The sequence below is a fragment of the Vitis riparia genome, chromosome 6 (assembly GCF_004353265.1).
Source record: "Vitis riparia cultivar Riparia Gloire de Montpellier isolate 1030 chromosome 6, EGFV_Vit.rip_1.0, whole genome shotgun sequence".
NCBI lineage: Eukaryota > Viridiplantae > Streptophyta > Magnoliopsida > Vitales > Vitaceae > Vitis > Vitis riparia.
Window position 1 is genome coordinate 283,218 of NC_048436.1, and position 19,159 is coordinate 302,376.

At 34.7% G+C, this 19,159-nt stretch overlaps 1 protein-coding gene across 1 annotated transcript; it reads right to left on the reverse strand.

Annotated features, from left to right (window-relative positions):
- Nucleotides 1-1,407: 1,407 nt before the first annotated feature.
- Nucleotides 1,408-10,245, reverse strand: LOC117916634 (ubiquitin-conjugating enzyme E2 variant 1C-like). The gene is made up of 4 exons (XM_034832764.1): nt 10,125-10,245; nt 5,001-5,140; nt 2,710-2,835; nt 1,408-2,012 (listed from the first exon to the last, which is right to left on the reverse strand). The coding sequence occupies exons 1-4, from the start codon at nt 10,156-10,158 to the stop codon at nt 1,872-1,874; spliced, it is 441 nt and encodes a 146-aa protein (XP_034688655.1). The 5' UTR covers nt 10,159-10,245; the 3' UTR covers nt 1,408-1,871.
- Between the last annotated feature and the right edge of the window lie 8,914 nt (nt 10,246-19,159).

The following is a 19,159-nucleotide window of genomic DNA, read 5'->3' on the forward strand; positions in this document are numbered from 1 at the left end:
TTTTAATCATTTAGGGAATTGATTGCTTCATACATTTTGAATCCTTAAAATTTTTTAGCATATCCATGAAAATATATTGTAGCTATATCATAAAGTGTATATCAAGTTCTTTAGGGATTATCAACCATATGACTTAGTCATCATAGGAGTTGATACAAGGTATTTGTAGGAAACAAAGGTTATAACTTTTAACCTATTTTTATATAACTATTTTAGCGTTTTGAGGCATTAAATTTAAGTTATTTATATCTAATAGATTTTACATCTTCAGATATTGAACTTCATGTCCATTCGTATTCGATCACACTTGCATTTTTAAGTATCAAACTTTAGGTCCTAATATTTTATGCTTCTTTCAACTTGGCCAAGTATTTCTATGTAGGCATTTTGATACAATTCATGATTTGAAATCTTCACATTTCCTTATATGTTAAGAGTCATCTAGATGGAAGATATATTATCCATGACAGCATTATCTGATAGTAGTTTTCTTTTGACATTTACATAACTGATGAAGAAGATTGGGCAAAAAAAAAAAAAAAAAGATTCAAATAAGTAACTCATTTTAACTTATTACTTAAAATTATTTTTAATTTTTAAATTTAAATTATTTTATCAAATGCACGAAATTTTCTTGACGATTTAAATTAAATCATATTAAATGATTAAATTGATTTATTAAATATCCTTTAAGTGAGTTTGGTAAAATTTATTACTTATTACATAATAATTTAAATTATATTATATTAAGTTAATATCTTAAAACTTATTATTTATTATTTATTTTAAATATTAATATTAATATTATTTGATAAAATTAATTTAAAATTTATTTTAAATCATAAAATTGAGATATTTACCTTATTAATTTTAACTAATATTCACCCTAGTTGATTTTAACTCATATTTATTTTAAATTTATTTATAAAAATTTATATTTAAAATATTGTACATACATAAAATAATAATAAAATATTTATTATAAAAAATAAATCATAAATGTGAAATTATAATTTTAAAATATACTCTCTCTAATACAAGCAAATCAGAAAAATTTAAATAAAAAATTGAAATTATGAATAAATTAATTATTTTAACTTAATATTTAAAATTAAAAATAACTTTAAATTGTATCATTAAATCATTTTATCAAACTTGCTTAGTCTACTTAATGTTAAGTTATATTAAGTCATTAAATTCATTCATCAAACACCCTCTCAGTCTTAAGCTGAATTAACCCAAGGCATAAGACCCGACAAAGTATTCAACATATAGATTTGATAAAAAAAATATATGTATATTTTGTGGTCAATGTGGCATATAATCACGGCAGTTGTTTTTGTTCTCAAAGCAATTCCCTAACATGAATAAGAAAGCAGCAAAAGCAGAAAACTCTATCATCAGAAGTGAAGAGATAACTAATTTTTAACTATCTGATCATACAATTACCAAACAGCTTGCAAGGAATGCTTGTCAATGTTGGAAGATAGTGTTAGTGTTTAAACTCTGGTGCCAAAAATTATTCAGTCAATTTAATAATTTGCACCATGGATCTAACCACCAATAAGGAAGAAAACAGAAAAGCTTGGAAACAAATATCTAACAAAGCTTACCATTTTATCTCTGATTTAGATCCATTTGCAATAAGCACACAACACAAAATCCCACTCAAAAGAGTCTTGTAACAGAACAAAGATCCAAGAGACAGCAATGCAGCATAGAGAGAGGGGCAATCATCAGTCTTTTTCCTTTAAAATTTTCACTGGATCAAACACATTGTTTGAAACTATGTACTGGCATATGAGAGATTCAGCCTATGCCATTTTCATCTTCCACAAGTCGGAATAGTTATCTTCAGGGTGTCATCCCAACTAGAAATAGGTACCTTCTGGAGGTTGGACAAGCTTTCGGTTGTGGGGGGCTGCCATTTCTTTCTTCAGCTGCGTCAATATGTCTTCCATTGTGAACTCCCGCTGCCAATTTGCCAGCATCCCAAACTTCTTTGCTTCAACCTGGCATCAATTGGACTCCATCATTAGCTTTGCAAGGCAACTCGTATTGAGACCTTTTAATGATCCATAAATTTGGAATTCAGGAATATGACAAAGATTTGACATAATTAATGATACTGCCATTTTAGTGAAAGGGAGAGCAACTTCAAGGGATAACAATTACTAACAGAACCCAACAGAAAAGTTTTCATCCATTTTAAGATCCTGTTCTCACTTAATGCATCGGTATTTTGTCAGTCAAAATATGAACCTTCTTGGGTATGAATGAGATGCAATCTTAGCAAATAACATGTTCAAGAACAGTAAAAGGCTTACTAATTCTACAAATTATAATCATTAGATGTTATATTTCCTTTTCTTTTTTTTCTTTTTTTCGATAGGTAGTTTTTTTTTTCTTTTTTGGTCTCCATTGGGATTTGAACCTGGAACCTCCATAAACCCACCCCAACCCTTTTACCACTTGAGCCAAGCCTCAAGGGCTTAGATGTTATATTTCCATGAAGTTGCTTCCACAAACCCCATCTTTCTCTGTCCCCAGTATTTGAGTTACTTGACGAATCACCATTTTTTTTAACCAAGTAAACAAGACGCACATGAACTAATGGAAGCAGGATCAAATGTTGTAACAAGAAAAACAAATTTGAAATTTTAATTACTTCACAAATCAATTAGACAGCAGATCAAATCACAACTTTACCACTCCAGTCTCATGATTCACACAAGTCATGTTGATGCGTGAATGGAACCGTACACTAGGAGGCTTCTCCGGATAATCTTTATCACAAAAAAGCTTCAGTTGATAAATGCGACCTTCATGTACAGACTGAAAAAGTAATTAAAATAGTTAATGAACATAAAATCTGTATGTATAGATGTGAGAATACATGATACACGATGGAATAAGCTATCAAATACAAAATCTTCAATGTGATATTTTTCAACTTTTCTTAACAGAAGGTAGCCCAGGATCAGGAGGGAGCAAGATTCTCCATTCCCACTGGACCTAAATTTAAAACCAAAATATCAAACTTCAAATCAGGAGGCAACAAGTGCCCAACTCTGCTGAGCTTAAAACCTTAAATTAAAATATAAAAATAAATAAATCTATTTCAGTAAATGAAATTATCCAGTTATAAGAATAACATTCTGGTGGGCAAGTCGCAATAGAATGCAAATTAAAGCTGGCTTAATGGGCATTCTATGTAGCTCAACCTGGACTACATCAAGTCCACTAGGGTAGCAACTGGCTTCAGAGAGTCAATAGAGCATCTACATCAGAATTAAGTATGGTTGGGTTTAATGTTCTCTCTTTTCTTTTCTCTCTCTCTCTCTCTCTCCCGCCCTTTTTTTTGTGGGTGGGTGTGTGTGGGCATTCTTAAGAAATGATTTTCCTCCACAAGCAGATTGAATGACTTAAGTGAGGAGAAAAAAAAATAAAATTTCCAGTGCAACAAGTACTCAACTCAACCTTACCTCATCAATTTGGGGTTGAAAAGAAAAAAAATGGTCCTTGTCAGCATTTTGGTCTCTAGAGCTCTATTTCCTGATAGGTCATTCTTCTTCTTCTCACCCACACAGTGCCCACATCCTTTAAGCTTTCCTATCGTTCATGCAATGCCTACAACTTCTTGGACTACATTGCAAAATCTTGCTGATGCTGTCATCCTTTTCTCAGTTCCACTTCTTAAAGTCACAACAAAAGACAACAATTTATAGTTACTTTTACTAACCCATCTTGAGATTCAACATCCTCTATGTTTCCACACTCTACAATGATCTTAGCCTAATGGCCAGAAAGGTATAACAGTCAACACTCTGTACATTAGGCATGGCAGATCATGCACATCATATTCCCACATCAATGGTAGATAAAAATCGATTAAACAACACACATAAGAACATTTTTCTCATCCATCCTTCCTGCTTTAACTCATTGGGAAGTTCCTCTTTTGGCCATTGGTTAAGAAAGAATATAAGAAAAATGATGACTTGAGTATCTCTTGGCCATCACCATGCTCTATGGTTATAACTTATCAGCTCCTTGACTATTAAAGCATCCTCCATACTCCAGCTTAAGATTTTCATGCCAAAATAACTGATGAAATCTCCCCTGACACATGCCCAATCAGTTCATCCATAACTCAAAAAACGATAGAAGCCTAATGCAGTAATACTGACTCATGTAAACAGTCCACTGTAGGAAGTCACATGTAGTTACTCCATTTTCATGCCAAAATCACAAACACATCAGCCATATCCTTGATCATGAAACAGATCTGGTTAATAATCCTTTAGTCCTTTTATAGGACCCACCATACTATTTCCCTATGAATCAAATCATTAGCTTTCTCTAAGACAATAAAGATAATGTTGTGGAGCAATAATTTAGGTTGTGTAATTGAATGGTGAATGGCCAGAAAGCACTTGCATGGGTTAATCCTCATGGCATGAAGCTAATTTTCATTTTCTTTAAATTATAATACTTCTCAAATATATGAAAATAAATAAAATCAAACTTTAGGTCCCCTTGGATGCACCATGAAATGAATTAATTAACTCAATGCACCAAGTCTACCTAAACTCAAGTGATAGACCCAATGTCAAATCATGAAAGACAACAATGATGGAATTTACTTGCCTTGATTCTGATTGACAATTGTTCTAACACTCATATCACAACCTCAGACAACATTCAAAGATTGCCAACATATCTATTCCATACTCCTCCTGTACAATCTACCACAGATCTCCCTATGTCTTCATCATAAGCTTCCTCCAAGACAATAAAGACAATGCGATAGCATTACATATACTCCAATGTTTAAAAATATACTTTTATGTCAAATGCCTAGAAGTTCGATACACTGAAAAGCATGCAATCAATATCTAAAAGTTTAAGCCACCCCACTGGAAGAGGATTGATCCTTTTGGAACATAATGAATGAATAAGAAATGTTACAGCAAGAAAAATGTTTTAAGGCTGCTTACATTGTGTGGACCAATTATGGTTCCTGTCCAAGACCGCATGTATATGTCATCTCCATCATCCATTCCATAACTCACAGTACCATCTCCAATACCCTTCTCCCCACGTTCAAGTTCCTCCAGCAATCTGAAGTTGCGAGGGACTGCAAGATAACATAAAGACAAAAACACACATACCTTGTAACTTCCATCTAAGATAGTTTCACTTGAGACAAGATACCAAGCATTTCCAACTCCAGTTGTTTCACTAAAAAAATTTCAATTGCCAAGAACACATGGGCAAGTTCAACTTAAATATTGTCCATGTGACAAGACTGTATGAGGATGCAAAGTGTTACATAAATTAAAAAAAAAAGAAAAAAAAAGAAATAGCTTGAGCACTTCGATCATAATCAGTAGGGGAAGCTTCTAAATCTTAACAAGTATTTTTCAAACATCTTTGCAGAAAATATGAAAATGTAACATATTGAAACCAAGATAGAATGAGCTATTTTTACAGTGCTCCATGTTTATAATCACCTCCTTGCTATATGTTGATTCCACTTCTTTTCTTGTTTTTTTGTTTTATGTTGTACTGATAGGTTTGATTCTTAAGCATATCCAATGAAACATTGACCTAGAGCTTCAAATATATTTTTTTTCGATAGGTAAATAAAGCATATCCAATGCATTTTCATCTCTTTGATTGAAATAAATTTGAAGCTCTAGGTCTTCAAATTTATTTCAATCAAAGAGATGAAAATGCAGAGGCAAATTGTTGGTTTGGAGGTTCACAACCTGAGATCCACATGACTCATATCAACTCCATGGGCTCAATTTGGATGAGACTCATAATCCTGCAGCACATAGCACTCAGGAGGATCTTAGAACATCAAAAAGTGGGCCCCAAATAGGCTATTTAGGTGCTTTGGCTTTATTATCAGTGTTTCACAGTTATTAACCGTTTCGTGATTCCATTTGCAGTATATGTAATTGGTGCTAGGGACCCATATTAACTTCTGTATATAGGCTGAATGTCATCTTCTTCTTTCTTCCAGAACTTTCATTATTGAGAAGTTGAATAAAGAACTTGTAGCAGCCTTTTGGAATTTTATTCCAAAGCAGTAGTTATCTACTTTCATGGTGGCTTTTCTGCAATCAACTAACACCATTCAATGAATTTTATCACTCTTGCTCCTCCATAACTTTAGGATTATCTACTTTCAAAGACTTCTAACAGCCCGTGGAGAGTGCTTGAAAGTTGTAAGCACTATTTATTCATTGTTATTTCCAGGTTAGAGGAACTCATATGTTGGGCCCCTATTACCACAAAATCCAAAATTCAGAAAACTGAAGGCCTAGTAATCATAGACTCCTCCCTAACAACCAAAGAAACACATCACCCCCTCCCCCCACCACCAAAAACAAAATCAAACAGAAGAAAAAAATGTAAACAAAAACAAAGACAAGACAATAAATAAAAACTATAGATACTAGACCATCACTTCGACCATTGCCATCCTACTCAATTTTGATATCATAGCCAGGTCATAAGCTGATCCAGGCACCTCTAATAGGATATATAAATAGCAAACCTCCTTTTAGTAAGCAAGATGAATGCCTGCAAGACTTTAGAACCAACTACAACAATTAAACCAAGCTCAAACAGCCTATACATTGAGTCCACGTGACTTGTGAAGACTTAAGACTCTTAAGACAACCTGATTCACTAATGGCATCTCAATAATGTGATTTGAAGAAAGAGAGCATGATACTATCCAACACGACAGTAAAATGTGTTGTGTAACCCCTGTATATATTGTCAGCACAAAAGCAACATATATGTTGGATAACATACTATCCAACATGACAGTAAAATGTGTTGTGTAACCCCTGTATCTATTGTGAGCACAATACAAACATACATGTTGTGGTGTTATCCACATATGCTTGGTTGTCTACCTAACCATGCCATCCATGAAGTCATATGGTTACAGAATAGTAGCAAAAAACAATCATCACATCAACATAGTCAAGATAAGGCAAATAATGAGGAATCTCATTGACAGAAGCTCCTAAAAGACTATATAAGACCAATAAAAAACATCAGAAAGAACTCTAATCACCAACCTCTCTAAATTGCACTAAATTTAAAGCTTTCCATTACTTTCCTTCAAAGTCACCCAAAAAGGTGCAAAAGGTTTTTCCTCCAATACAGTACACCTCAATACTTCAAGCCCTTAGACTAACACTTCTCCAATTAATTCTTGGCTATGCTTGCATGAAATATAGAAATGTGAATTGGTCCACACTCTATGTAAGGAAAAAAAAAAAAAAACTTAGAAAAAAGTGGCACTTCAGAATGTAACCAAACAACTCCAAACCAAGGTTAGCAAATTCATTATTCTTTCCTATTTTAAAATGTTATAAAATATAATTGGCTGGGTTTCAGTTAGCATTTGAAACCTTGTGTGTAAGTGGAGTGGTTTGGGTCAGGCAATTTTGCTTTTGATTCAAATCCAACACAAGCCAAACCACTGAAAAATCTGATCAACCCCATTGCAAATATTCCTACCCCCGATCAAAAAGGAACCAAAGGAGTGACTTCATAAAGGGTTCAGGGCGTGGGGGGATTTATTGATTACCAGAGCCCCCTTTTGGAGACTTATGTTTAACTTATGTACTAAACAGAACAAATAATAGATGATGCATCAGACCAAACTCCCAATGTTAGAGATTTCTGAAAAAAGTGGCCCCATGAGCTCCAAGATAACCCTTCAAACAGAGACTCATGTGCCAAGATGCATACAAGCAAAGAGATTGATTTTTGATCGAAATATTTCTGGAACAGCATAAAGACCCATGGATTTCAGAATGGTATCCAAACAGTCTCAATAAAGCTTAATTGTTCCTAAAATATGAACAAATGAACCCCTAATTTGGAGGTACCCTTCTACATACTACAACAATGAAGGTCATTCATTTTAAGAATTATCCCAAGAATGGATGTACTGGAACCCCTAATTTGGATGCACCCTTCTACATTGTAGTATTGTACAACAATGAAGGCCATTCATTTCAACAATTATCCCAAGAAGTCAATACATTGTCACTATAGAAACTCAGCAAAAACCATTTTTTCCTCCTCAAACCTCCGAGGCCATCTCCCACTGAACCATTCTCATGCAACTCAGAGCCTACCATTAAGGAATTTCTTTTTCTTCAGGAGACAACCATCATTCAATCAAGCAAGAAATACTAATGAGAACCACATTTTCTTTCCTGGAAAGATCACTCAACAGTCTTCTGATTCTTTACCCAAAAATAGAAAAGAAAAGGGAATTGTAAAGAGAAAGAGAAGGAAGCTAGATTATAATAGTTGGATAATGAAATTTGTTGTGAGAATAATCTTTCATATCTTCCACAGTCAGCTTCCATTATACAAAAAACCTCTTCTCTGAGCAGATATCCTCTTCAGACAATGCCCAATTGCAGAATTCCATGCTCATGAGATTCGAGAGAAACTTCCTCAATAGAATGCAAGTAAGTTGCAACAACTGAACCCAAAACCTTAAGGGCCAACTTCAGCAAGCTAGGCACCCCCGCAACTCTGAAGGAGACACATCTCATAAAGGTGATCTTCACACTAAATTTGGCATGGAGGACGTTATTTCACAGAATGCAAGTAAGTTGCCATGACTGAACCTTAAACCTTAAATTAAGCCAACTTTAGTAACTGGGAACCCTTCCAACTCTGAAGATGACACTTCTAATCTTCATATTAAATTTGGCACACAGGACATTATTTTAACTAGTCAAGAATCTCCACTTTAGCTAACAGAACATCAGCTGCTGATTAGAGGAAGGAGATGAAACAACCTGAATGATCGATAGAAGGCTTTCACAGAAACCACAGTCGCAACCTTGAAACGAGTAACTTAGAACCTCATCTACACAATCAGAAAAGGAAAAGATAGTGTCTACAAATCTAGGTCTTGTGAATTATGAGAAAACTTACCCTCTACAAATTCATCAATGATGTGAATATGAGCAACTATATATACAACGCCATTGAACATTTCCAGATCACCCCAAAGTTCATCTTGCAAAGTAGACAAAGACAAAGCCCAAATTCATATAACCATAAGCATGCTCCACATTAGTGAAAACTCCCAACAAATATCATTTCCTTTTTAAAACCAATGCTTGTTTACAATGAAATCATTATCCAAAACATCACCACTCTGGACATTAATTCATCAGGGTGAGCTGGTGAGCTCAACGATTTTCAACAATATTTAACCATTGGCCAACAGTTTGAACAGCATCTTACAACAACTATTCACTAAAATCACTGGCCTGAAATCTGGATACTTTGCCCTCTACAATAAATCATCCATGACAAACCAAACCACAAAAACCAAAAACATCAATTCAAGCTTACATGGATTAAACCTTGAATACTATAAAACTTAAATTGGCACCTAAAATGGAATCAATTCTTAGAAATCCATACAATTGTAGGTTAACTTAATTGCCTACACTAACAAGATTGGTCCTCTGGCTTATTCCCATACCATTTTATTACCTAAGAAACATAATGCGCCGATAGTAGAATTAAAAAAGCTCTGATTTCAGTAATATCAACTGTAATAAAAAGCTGAGTCCTCTCATCAACAGCAGGAGACATTCTTATAAAACATGCAACGGACACATCATTCAGCATCCACAAAAAAAATACCCGTATTAATCAATAAAAAATAATTACAAATAAAAACCCATCAAACTTCATCATCGGGTTTAATACAAATTACCCAAAAACCACGAATTTGTAGTGCAACCTACCTGAATAATTATCAATCAAAAAATTATACACCACTGAATTACACATAGACATCAGCCTTTTTTATATAAATTTCTAATGCATCCCACCTCATTAATAGTCAATCATCAGACATACGCAACACAATTGCACATACCCATTGCCAGTTCTATATTGAAATGAAACTAAAACAAAATTCCTTTCTTTTTTTCTTTTTTCTTTTTTTCAGAATAACAATTCCAAAAAGTAAATGTACACATACAGTGCCACAAAACATATAAACTGGAAGGAAAAAACGAAGGAAGCCAAAATGGGTGGAATCTCACCGACGACGCTGGATCCTCCTGAACCAATCGTCATTTGATGGATAAGAGCTTGAGAGTATTAAAATCCCGAATATCTGAGAAATTGGGGAGGGGCAAAGAAAGAAAGAGGGATTAGAATGAAGAGGCAATAGGGCATGCCCTATTATATACGGCTGCGACGTGCTTGGCTTTGTCCCAGTAACAAAGGTGGGTTGATGCAGGTATTTTTAGCCACGTGTCATGTTCATTCCCTTTTAAATGAGGAATAATAGAAAGCTCAATTTTCCTCCTATGCTGTGAAATGTGCATGCCATGGCTGCAAATTTGGACCCATATTTTTTTTTCCCTAGATTTCTTTGTGAACAAAACAAGGAGAGCTGATATATATATACATGGTGAAAAAGTATCGATAAATTGGGTTAAAACTTACAGATAGTATAATCATTAATTTTGATCATTATCAAAGGTGGATTTTGTCATGGTTGAGATCACACTTTGTGGAAAATCATTTCACATAAAAAGGAATATTTCATTGCAATAAAAATAGAAGTGATGCGAATTATTCAAGAATCAGAGTCGATTTGTTCTAGAAAAAGAAGATATCAATGAACTTCTATAAAATGGTTTCACGAGATTCAACCAATTGTCTTGATCGTGAGATATCATTGAGAAATATGAATCTATGTTACCAAAAGATTTCTTGCAATTATTTCTACTATGGAATGAGTCAATCATCCACTTTGATATTTTATTGAACAAAAATAGTGATATTGTTCCTCCATTAATAAAAAAAAATCAATTTTTAGGTGGTATCATGAACATCGAACAAAACTAAGTTTCTTTTTTTTGTAATTTTTTTTATTTATCTCTAGTATATGGCATCATATTTCTTTATTGTGCAAATCATAGATAAGTAAAAAGAATATTTGAAGGTAATGGTCATGAAAGAGGGCCATTTAGAAAAGGAGGAAGTTAGCCATAGTTAACTACCAATTTTGATCATCGGAAAGAATAGATTTTGTTTTAATTGAGATTGTCTTATGTATATTCTTTTTCTAATTCATAATCATGTAGCTTGATTTTTTTATATTTTTGTTTTTGTTTAAATTTGATAAGTGGTAATGTCACATCCCAAGGTTCTCTGACGATTATTTCACACCTCAAACCCAAAAATTTAAAGTGCGAATAACTTAAGTATTTCATAACTAAAAAGTTGCTACTAATCAAATTATTGTTTAGTGTGAGTAAAAATATACCATATTCCTAAAAAAATTCAACTTTAAATTTCTAATATATCAAACACTTTCTATTATTCAAGAAATTTCAAATTCAAACAATTCAAATAGTCAATATTTTCTACATTTAAATAACATACCAAAATAAAATTCTAAACCAAAAATCCTAAGAGAGATCAATTTCCTATCATAGCCATCACTCAAGAGAATGCTTGAAAAATAGGCAACAAAAGGTCATGAACTCAAAGTCTAAAAAGGAATATTGATATAATTTTATGAATAAAAAATGTTCAAATATGAATATAAATAAGGAGATACAATTTAACAATCCTTTTCATAAAAACCTTGAAGTTTGAACATGCTAAGACATTCCAAAATTTATCAACCAACATTTTTTATGTTAATAACAATTCATATCATATCAAATCAAATCAAACTATTTCGATATATTTTAACTATGGCTATTAAATATTAAATGATATTCAATTAAGTGAGACTTTACTAATGAGTTACTAGTCTCAAATACTATTTCTTTTTAAGGTTGATGGAAGTAAACTTTATTATTATTAGTAATCTCTAATCAAACCCCTAAAGATTGCAATTACATTCCTCAACAACAATAATTCCCCTCTTGACTAGGCATAAATAAACTATAGTACTCAAATTATTTTATTCAACCTTATAAACAACATAACATCGCCATTTTTTTTTTTGTTATAAACAATCAAATATAATCTAATATATTTCTTGTGTAACAATGTATTTGATCCTTGTAGAAAAAAAAAATAGCATTTTATATAATTCAAAATAACATATAGAAAATATTCTCTTTCAAAATTTGTATTAATTTCCTTTACTTTGAAGAAGCACTCAAATTTGTTGAAGAATTTTTATTAACAACTATTACTATTAACTATTTATCTAAAATTATAATTTGACAATCTAATAATTTTCTATGTGATATTATTATCACTAATATTATTTTCAACTTCCAAACTAACAAAAATTTAATTAATGAGTTTCCAAATTTTCATAAAACTCATGTTTTTTTCAAACCATATTCTACGAATCGATTTCTTTAATCTATTTAAATAAATCTTTTTATTAAAAATATGTTATTATTATGTTGTCAATAATAATATTATTATTTTCACTTCCAAGTACTATTCTTGAGCATATAATTGTTTAATTGTATTTGTTAAATTATTAGGGTTAAATATTCTTTACGGCCTCAACCTTTGGCTTTTTTTACATTTTGACCCCTCACATTCAAAATCCAATATCTTGTCCTCCACACTTGTTAAAGTGTAGCATTCTAATTTTTTTTTTTTTTTTTTTGCTCGACGCTTAGTTCCATTAAATAGAGAGGTCATGTGTTTCACAAATAACTTAATATGGGAGGGTAAAACGCATGTTTGAAATGTATCTAAATCTCTAAAATATGTTCCTTTGTTATTCTTATTTCTCTAAAAACCCTAAAATCCCTAAAACTTAGTGTTAGGAATTTTAGGCTAATCCAACCTATGGTAATCACCCTAGAGGGGGGTGAATAGGGTGATGGTCTCTTTTCGTAAATTTAAACAAGTGAATGCAAGAGACAATTATATGCAAGTATATAATAATCAATATATAGACAATTGCATATAAATTAAAGAGTAGGGAAGAGAGAATGCAAACACAAGAGTTTATAGTGGTTCGGCACAACCTGACCTACATCCACTCTCTTCTAGCTTCAATCTCGAGTTTGAGGTTCCACTAAACCAAGGCTTCCAAACCAAGCCTTCAAGCAATACAATTAGATTATGGTCCAATTCACCCTCTTGGACTTTTGATTCCAAGCACCCTTTACACTTCTTAAGAGATATCACACTCTTGAACAACCCCTCAAGTGATACCCCACACTTGAGAAACTTCCTCTCAAAGATTTACAAATGAATGATCTCTCAAAAATCCTAGCACAAGAACTTTAAGTTCAAATAATACAAGAAAAATTAGGATTGAATGGTACACTAAAAATATGCAGGTTTTGAAATAATGGTGCACTAAAAAAATATTCTTTCAAGGCTCAAATATAATCAAGAAAGATTTGAGAAGGTTAAACATATGAAACAATGAAGATTGGAGTCTTTTTATAGAAGAAAAAAGCCAAACTAATCGTTGGGGGTTTGATCGGTCGAGCTAGGGGTTGATCGGTTGATTAGCCGTTAGCATTTAATGTTTGGTAGGCGACCGTTGGGCCTCAACCGGACCTCCACCAGTTGAGGTTCAACCTTGATCGGGAAGAGAAGGCCACTAGGAGAGAGAAACTTTTTGGCCTCCCTTAATCGGTCCTCGACTGGACGAGCACAACCGGTCGACCAGTTGAACCGGTTGAACCATTTTTTGGCTCAACACCCAACCTTTTTCAACTTAAAACCTTTTAACACAAATTTGAAAATCATTTAACACAAGGTTTTAGTTGAAAACATGAGATCATCAAATTCTTAAGATATTTAAAACAATATTACTCTTAAATGATTTTGGTGCATAAATAGAGAATGAAATGCATGAAAGTCCTAGTGCACAAACAACCTTACAAAAAGATCTTATGAAGCTTGTGTCTTGAAAAACTCTTCTCTTTGAAGTGGTCTTCTTCTTCATGATTTCTCCTTGGCATGATTTGTCTTTGTGATTGCCACTTTGGAAATCATCTTACCTAATCACACTTGAAATATGATCATTAGTTCTAAACCTTGTTTTGTTATCATCAAAATCAAAATTAACCAAACTTTGGTTTCACACTTAGTTTTGTGAAAAAGAAAATATGCAACTCCTTTTAATGGATTCTTTTGTTTATTGCTATTGTGGTAATGAGACTCATATTATGACATCTTAGCCTAATCTAAATCCAAAGAGAGTTTATTGAATGTGATGAACACAAGGTAATGTGTTTGATTTTTAGACTTTCCAAATTGATTGTTTTTGGTTTTTGCTTTTTGTAAATATCTTATTATATGTGTTCAATTTTTGGTATAGAAATAGGTAGGATGTGGATTCTTCATGTGGTGTGATGCTCCCATGTGTGATAGGTCAAAGCAAATTATCTTAGATTGTTGAATGGACTAAGAAAGAAGGAGAATAGAGTATTTATGTGTCAAAAATAGTTAAATGTATGTGAGAAAACAAAGGTTATGCTTAGTTAAGAAAAACACCCAAAAGGGAGGGGGGAGGGAGGGAGGGTGAATTGGGTTTTTAAAATCTTTTCAATCACAACAAATTCAAACACAGTATAAGCAAATTAAAGAGATAGAGTTTAGAAAATTCAAACTCGGGTTTATAGTGGTTCGACACTTCCTTGCCTACGTCCACTCTCCTCAACCTCCTAACCGAGTGAGGATTCCACTACCTTGAAGCTTCAACCAAGCTTTCAATCTTCTTACACTTGGATTTCGGCTCCAATGAGCTCTTACACAATCTCTTCAAGATTCAAACCTTTTGAAGGCTTTGACACTCAGATTTTTACAAGAAATAATCCCTCAACCTAGCTTAAGGATAGCTCAAATACAAGACAAAGCTAGGATGACACACAAGAGTGTACTAAAGGATATGCAAGTGGTGATTAGTGCACTATGAAAGAAATGAGAGCTTTTTGATCAAAAACAGGTAGGTAGGCTATTGAATGCAAGTGTTCTCTTGTCAATAAATAAAGTGGAGCTCTCAATTTATAGGTTTCTAAGCTCGGGAGTCAAAAACAGCAATAGGTAACCTTGTTCGATTGAGCTAAGGGTCGACCGGTTCACTAGCCGTTAGAGCATTTAATGTATGATAGGTTACCGTTGCTTCAACCGGACCTCGATCGGGAAGAGAAGACCACTAGGAGAGAGAGAAAGTTTTGGTGCATCCTAGACCGGTCCTCGACTGGACAAGGTCAACCAGTCGACCGGTTCCTCAACCGGTTGAGTCGGTTGGCCATAGCATCGACCGGTTGAGCATTTTTGGTCCCGAAAACCTATTTTTTTAATTCCTTTCTTTTCTAACACTTAGGCAAGGTCTTTAGGTGAATTATTAAGCCAATTATAAAACATTTTGCCTAAGGTACATTAGTTAAAAACTCGGGTTTTAATGAAATCGAAGTTTTAAAGAATAAACCGAGTGTTCTAAGATGCATGAAACGTGTGAAAATCCTAAGTGTACTCATGCATTCATCTTACATTGGTTTCCAATGATCATAAGTCTTCCAAGCGTCTCGATCTTGTATCTATTTGGTTATTTGATGAATTTTCGAGTTTTTGCCTGAAATTCTTAACCATTAAACCAATTAGTCACTTAATCATAGTTTGTTATCATCAAAACCCAATTAGGAGAACCCTTGGGCTAACAATCTCCCCCTTTTTTATGATGACAAACCTTGGTTATCTAGAAGAGAAAAAAATCTCCCCCTCAAACCAATCATGGATCAATCAAACAATTTTTAATAGGAAACAATGTTAAACACGAAAATTTGAATAGGAAACAATGAATCATGAAAATATCATATCATATATATATATATGGAAACCTTACATGTACAAACAAAATAGATATGACAATGATGACAATGGCATGCATGAGAGTTTCCTAGATCCTATATATTTCTCCCATTTTGGCAACATAAAAAAAAAATGGAGGGGGAACTCTAGATAATCTCAAGACTGAGGGAGTGGAGGAGGAAACACAGCGTAGAGGTAAGCCATCATCTCCTCATGCTGACTCGCCTGACGACTCTCAATGCGATCAATGCTTTGCTGGAGATGCTTGAATGTAGCTTACTACTGATCCATACACTCCTCTATGCGCTCAAATCTCTGCTGGAAGTGATCAAATCGAGAAGTGACTCTAGTCTGATACTGATCCATGTGCTCCTCCATAGAGTAGAAACGAGAGTCATGAACTAAAGCAAGCTCCTCCATACAAGTCCCAAGGGAACTGATCTGAGTTGAGACATTCATCCAAGGCGCATGATCAGGAGCGTGAGGTGCTTGAGATGGTAGCTTGATAAATGATGGTTGAGATGATGGTCCTGCTGTGTAAGACAACTCATTTATCATAGGCTCTGAGAAAGTGGCCTCAACATGAATGCCCTCTGACTGAGGTGGAGGCGGAATGTCAAGCTCGTGCCTTCTCTGCTCAAAATCCCTCTGAGGGTCTAACTCATCATCCATCTCTTTGATCCCAGCCTTCTCCTTTGCTCCAGGATGCATATCTCCCTGACCTCGAGCCTGTCGCTCAGCTCTCCTAATCTAGGAGCCATCGGGTGCCTTCTTGAACTTCATGCGCCCTAATGACTGCTCATCATACGTGTCATAGCTAGTGGGGGCCTCGAAATTTGTCTCTCTACTCAAGTCGACCCCGGCATCCTTGAATACTTGGGTAAGGAAGAGGTTGTAGGGAAGTACTCGTGTCGTGCTCTCAATGCAGGAGATCATATGCATCATTATCAGATATCCCAGGTGAATCCGTCTCCTGGTGAGGATCGAGTCCATAATAAATGCCTCAAGGTAGAAGACCTCGTCTCGATGTCCTCCTCGTGGCAATAAGATGGAGAAAATTATGTGATGAAGGACTCGACTAGGCATGGTCAGGTTGTGTGCCGATGGTTTGCCCATCCCCTGGGTATCTGCGAGTCCACACAACCTCTGAATAGCCTCTCTAGGATCGAATCCCGGCACAGTGGGCTACGCCTTGGCCTCATACACTCGGAGTCCAACTAAAGGGATGTCGAGAATGCGGCAGATACTCTCTAGGCTTAATCGGATCTCAACTCCTCTAATTGTGGATAATGCTGGTCCTCCAAGCCCATAGGTTGCTCGTGAATAAAAAGCCCGCACCAAAGTTGGGAAGATCGGCTTGGAAATCGTCATGACTAGTAGTCATCCCATCCAACCGAAGAGTCCCTCAAACCCAAAGTGTTGAAGTTGGGAGAAATTGACACTTCTCCCTAGGACGACTTTCCTCTGGGCGAACGTTTGCTTGTAGCGCTGATAGTCTTCGACGGAACTGAAGAAGGTAGTGTCATACATTGCCTTTCGGCGAGCCTCCGTCTGCTCAAGCTGAGATGGCTTAGTAGGGCGCTTGCCCTGAACCCTAGATGTGCTCATCTATAGCCTAGGAGCCATCCAACGAACTGAAGGGAGAAGAAAAAGTCCAAAAGGAGAATGAACTCAAACAAGAAGGAGCAAACACCAACTCGAAGCCTTAAACGCATGGAGATGAAGTTGAACCAACCTTGAGGCGCGCGGTGCAGAGAGAAGACGCTCCTAAAAACTGAAACCCTGGGTTTCAAATCAAAACCCTAACCTTAAGGCGTCCCAAAATCAAATCCACAACCTATAATTGGTCCGAAATCTTGCCAAAATTGACTTCTAGAAACATGGATGTGAAGGGTGTTCAAGGTATGGAGGAGAACAGGTGAGAAATGAAGCACGATGAGGCTTTTTAAATTCCCAGCCCCAATGAACTGGTCGATTGCTTGGTCAACGGTCAACGGTCCAAATTTTGCATTTTCTTGTCTCGTGATCCTTCTACTGCCATTTTCAGTTGAAATCCCCAATTTTTTTTATGTCCAATGCCACGTGAATTTTGATTTTTGGTCAAAATTTGACCTCTTTCCTAGGATTATTTCTATATGATGCATATGATATGAATTTTATGCAATCATAAGGTATATTCAATTAAGAATTCATCAAGCAATCATTTAATCATAAAGAAATCACCCCTAGTTGTATTCTAATATCAACAAATTGCTCTTCACTTAGGGGTTTTGTAAAAATATTGGCAAGTTGATCTTTTGTTATTACAAATTCAAGTGTAATGTCATCCTTTTATGCATGGTCTCTAAGAAAATGGTGTCTTATCTCTATATGCTTAGTCCTAGAGTGTTGTACCGGATTTTTTGAAATGTTTATGGCACTAGTGTTATCACATTAAATAGGAGCATGCTCAAAAATCAAATTGAAATCACTAAGTGTTTGTTTCATCCAAAGGATTTGTGCACAACATAAACCGGCTGCTATGTATTCGGCATTCGCCGTAGACAAAGCTACCAAATTTTGCTTCTTACTATGTCATGAAACAAGTGAGTGTCTTAGGAAATGACAAGTGCCACTAGTGCTTTTCCTCTCAACTTTACAACCGGTAAAATCCGCATCCGAGTATCCAATTAATTCAAAGTTATCACCCTTAGGATACCATAGGCCTATGTCCATAGTCCCTTTTAAATATCTAAGAATTCGTTTTACAGCACTTAAATGAGATTCTTTAGGACAATATTGAAATTTAACACACAAGCATACACTATACATGATGTCGGGTCTACTAGCGGTCAAATATAGCAAAGAACCTATCATGCCTCTATACATAGTTGAGTTGACGGGCTTACCTTTCTCATCCATGTCAAGCTTGATGGATGAACTCATTGGATTCTTCATTGTATTGGCTTCTTCCATATTGAACCTTTTGAGGAGATCTCTTATATGCTTTGCTTGATTGATGAAGGTTCCTTCCTTTAGTTGCTTGATTTGAAGTCCAAGGAAGAAGTTAAGTTCTCCCATCATGCTCATTTCGAACTCACTAAGCATGCATTTAGAGAATTCTTTACAAAGAGAGACATTAGTAGCTCTAAAAATGATATCATCAATGTATATTTGCACTAAGAGCATGTCATTTTCTTTGGTTTTTATGAAAAGAGTTGTCTATTTTTCCCATTTTAAAACCCTTTTTCAAAAAAAATTTACTCAATCTTTCATACCATGCTCTAGTGCTTGTTTCAAACCATAAGGTGCCTTTTTAAGTTTAAAAACATGA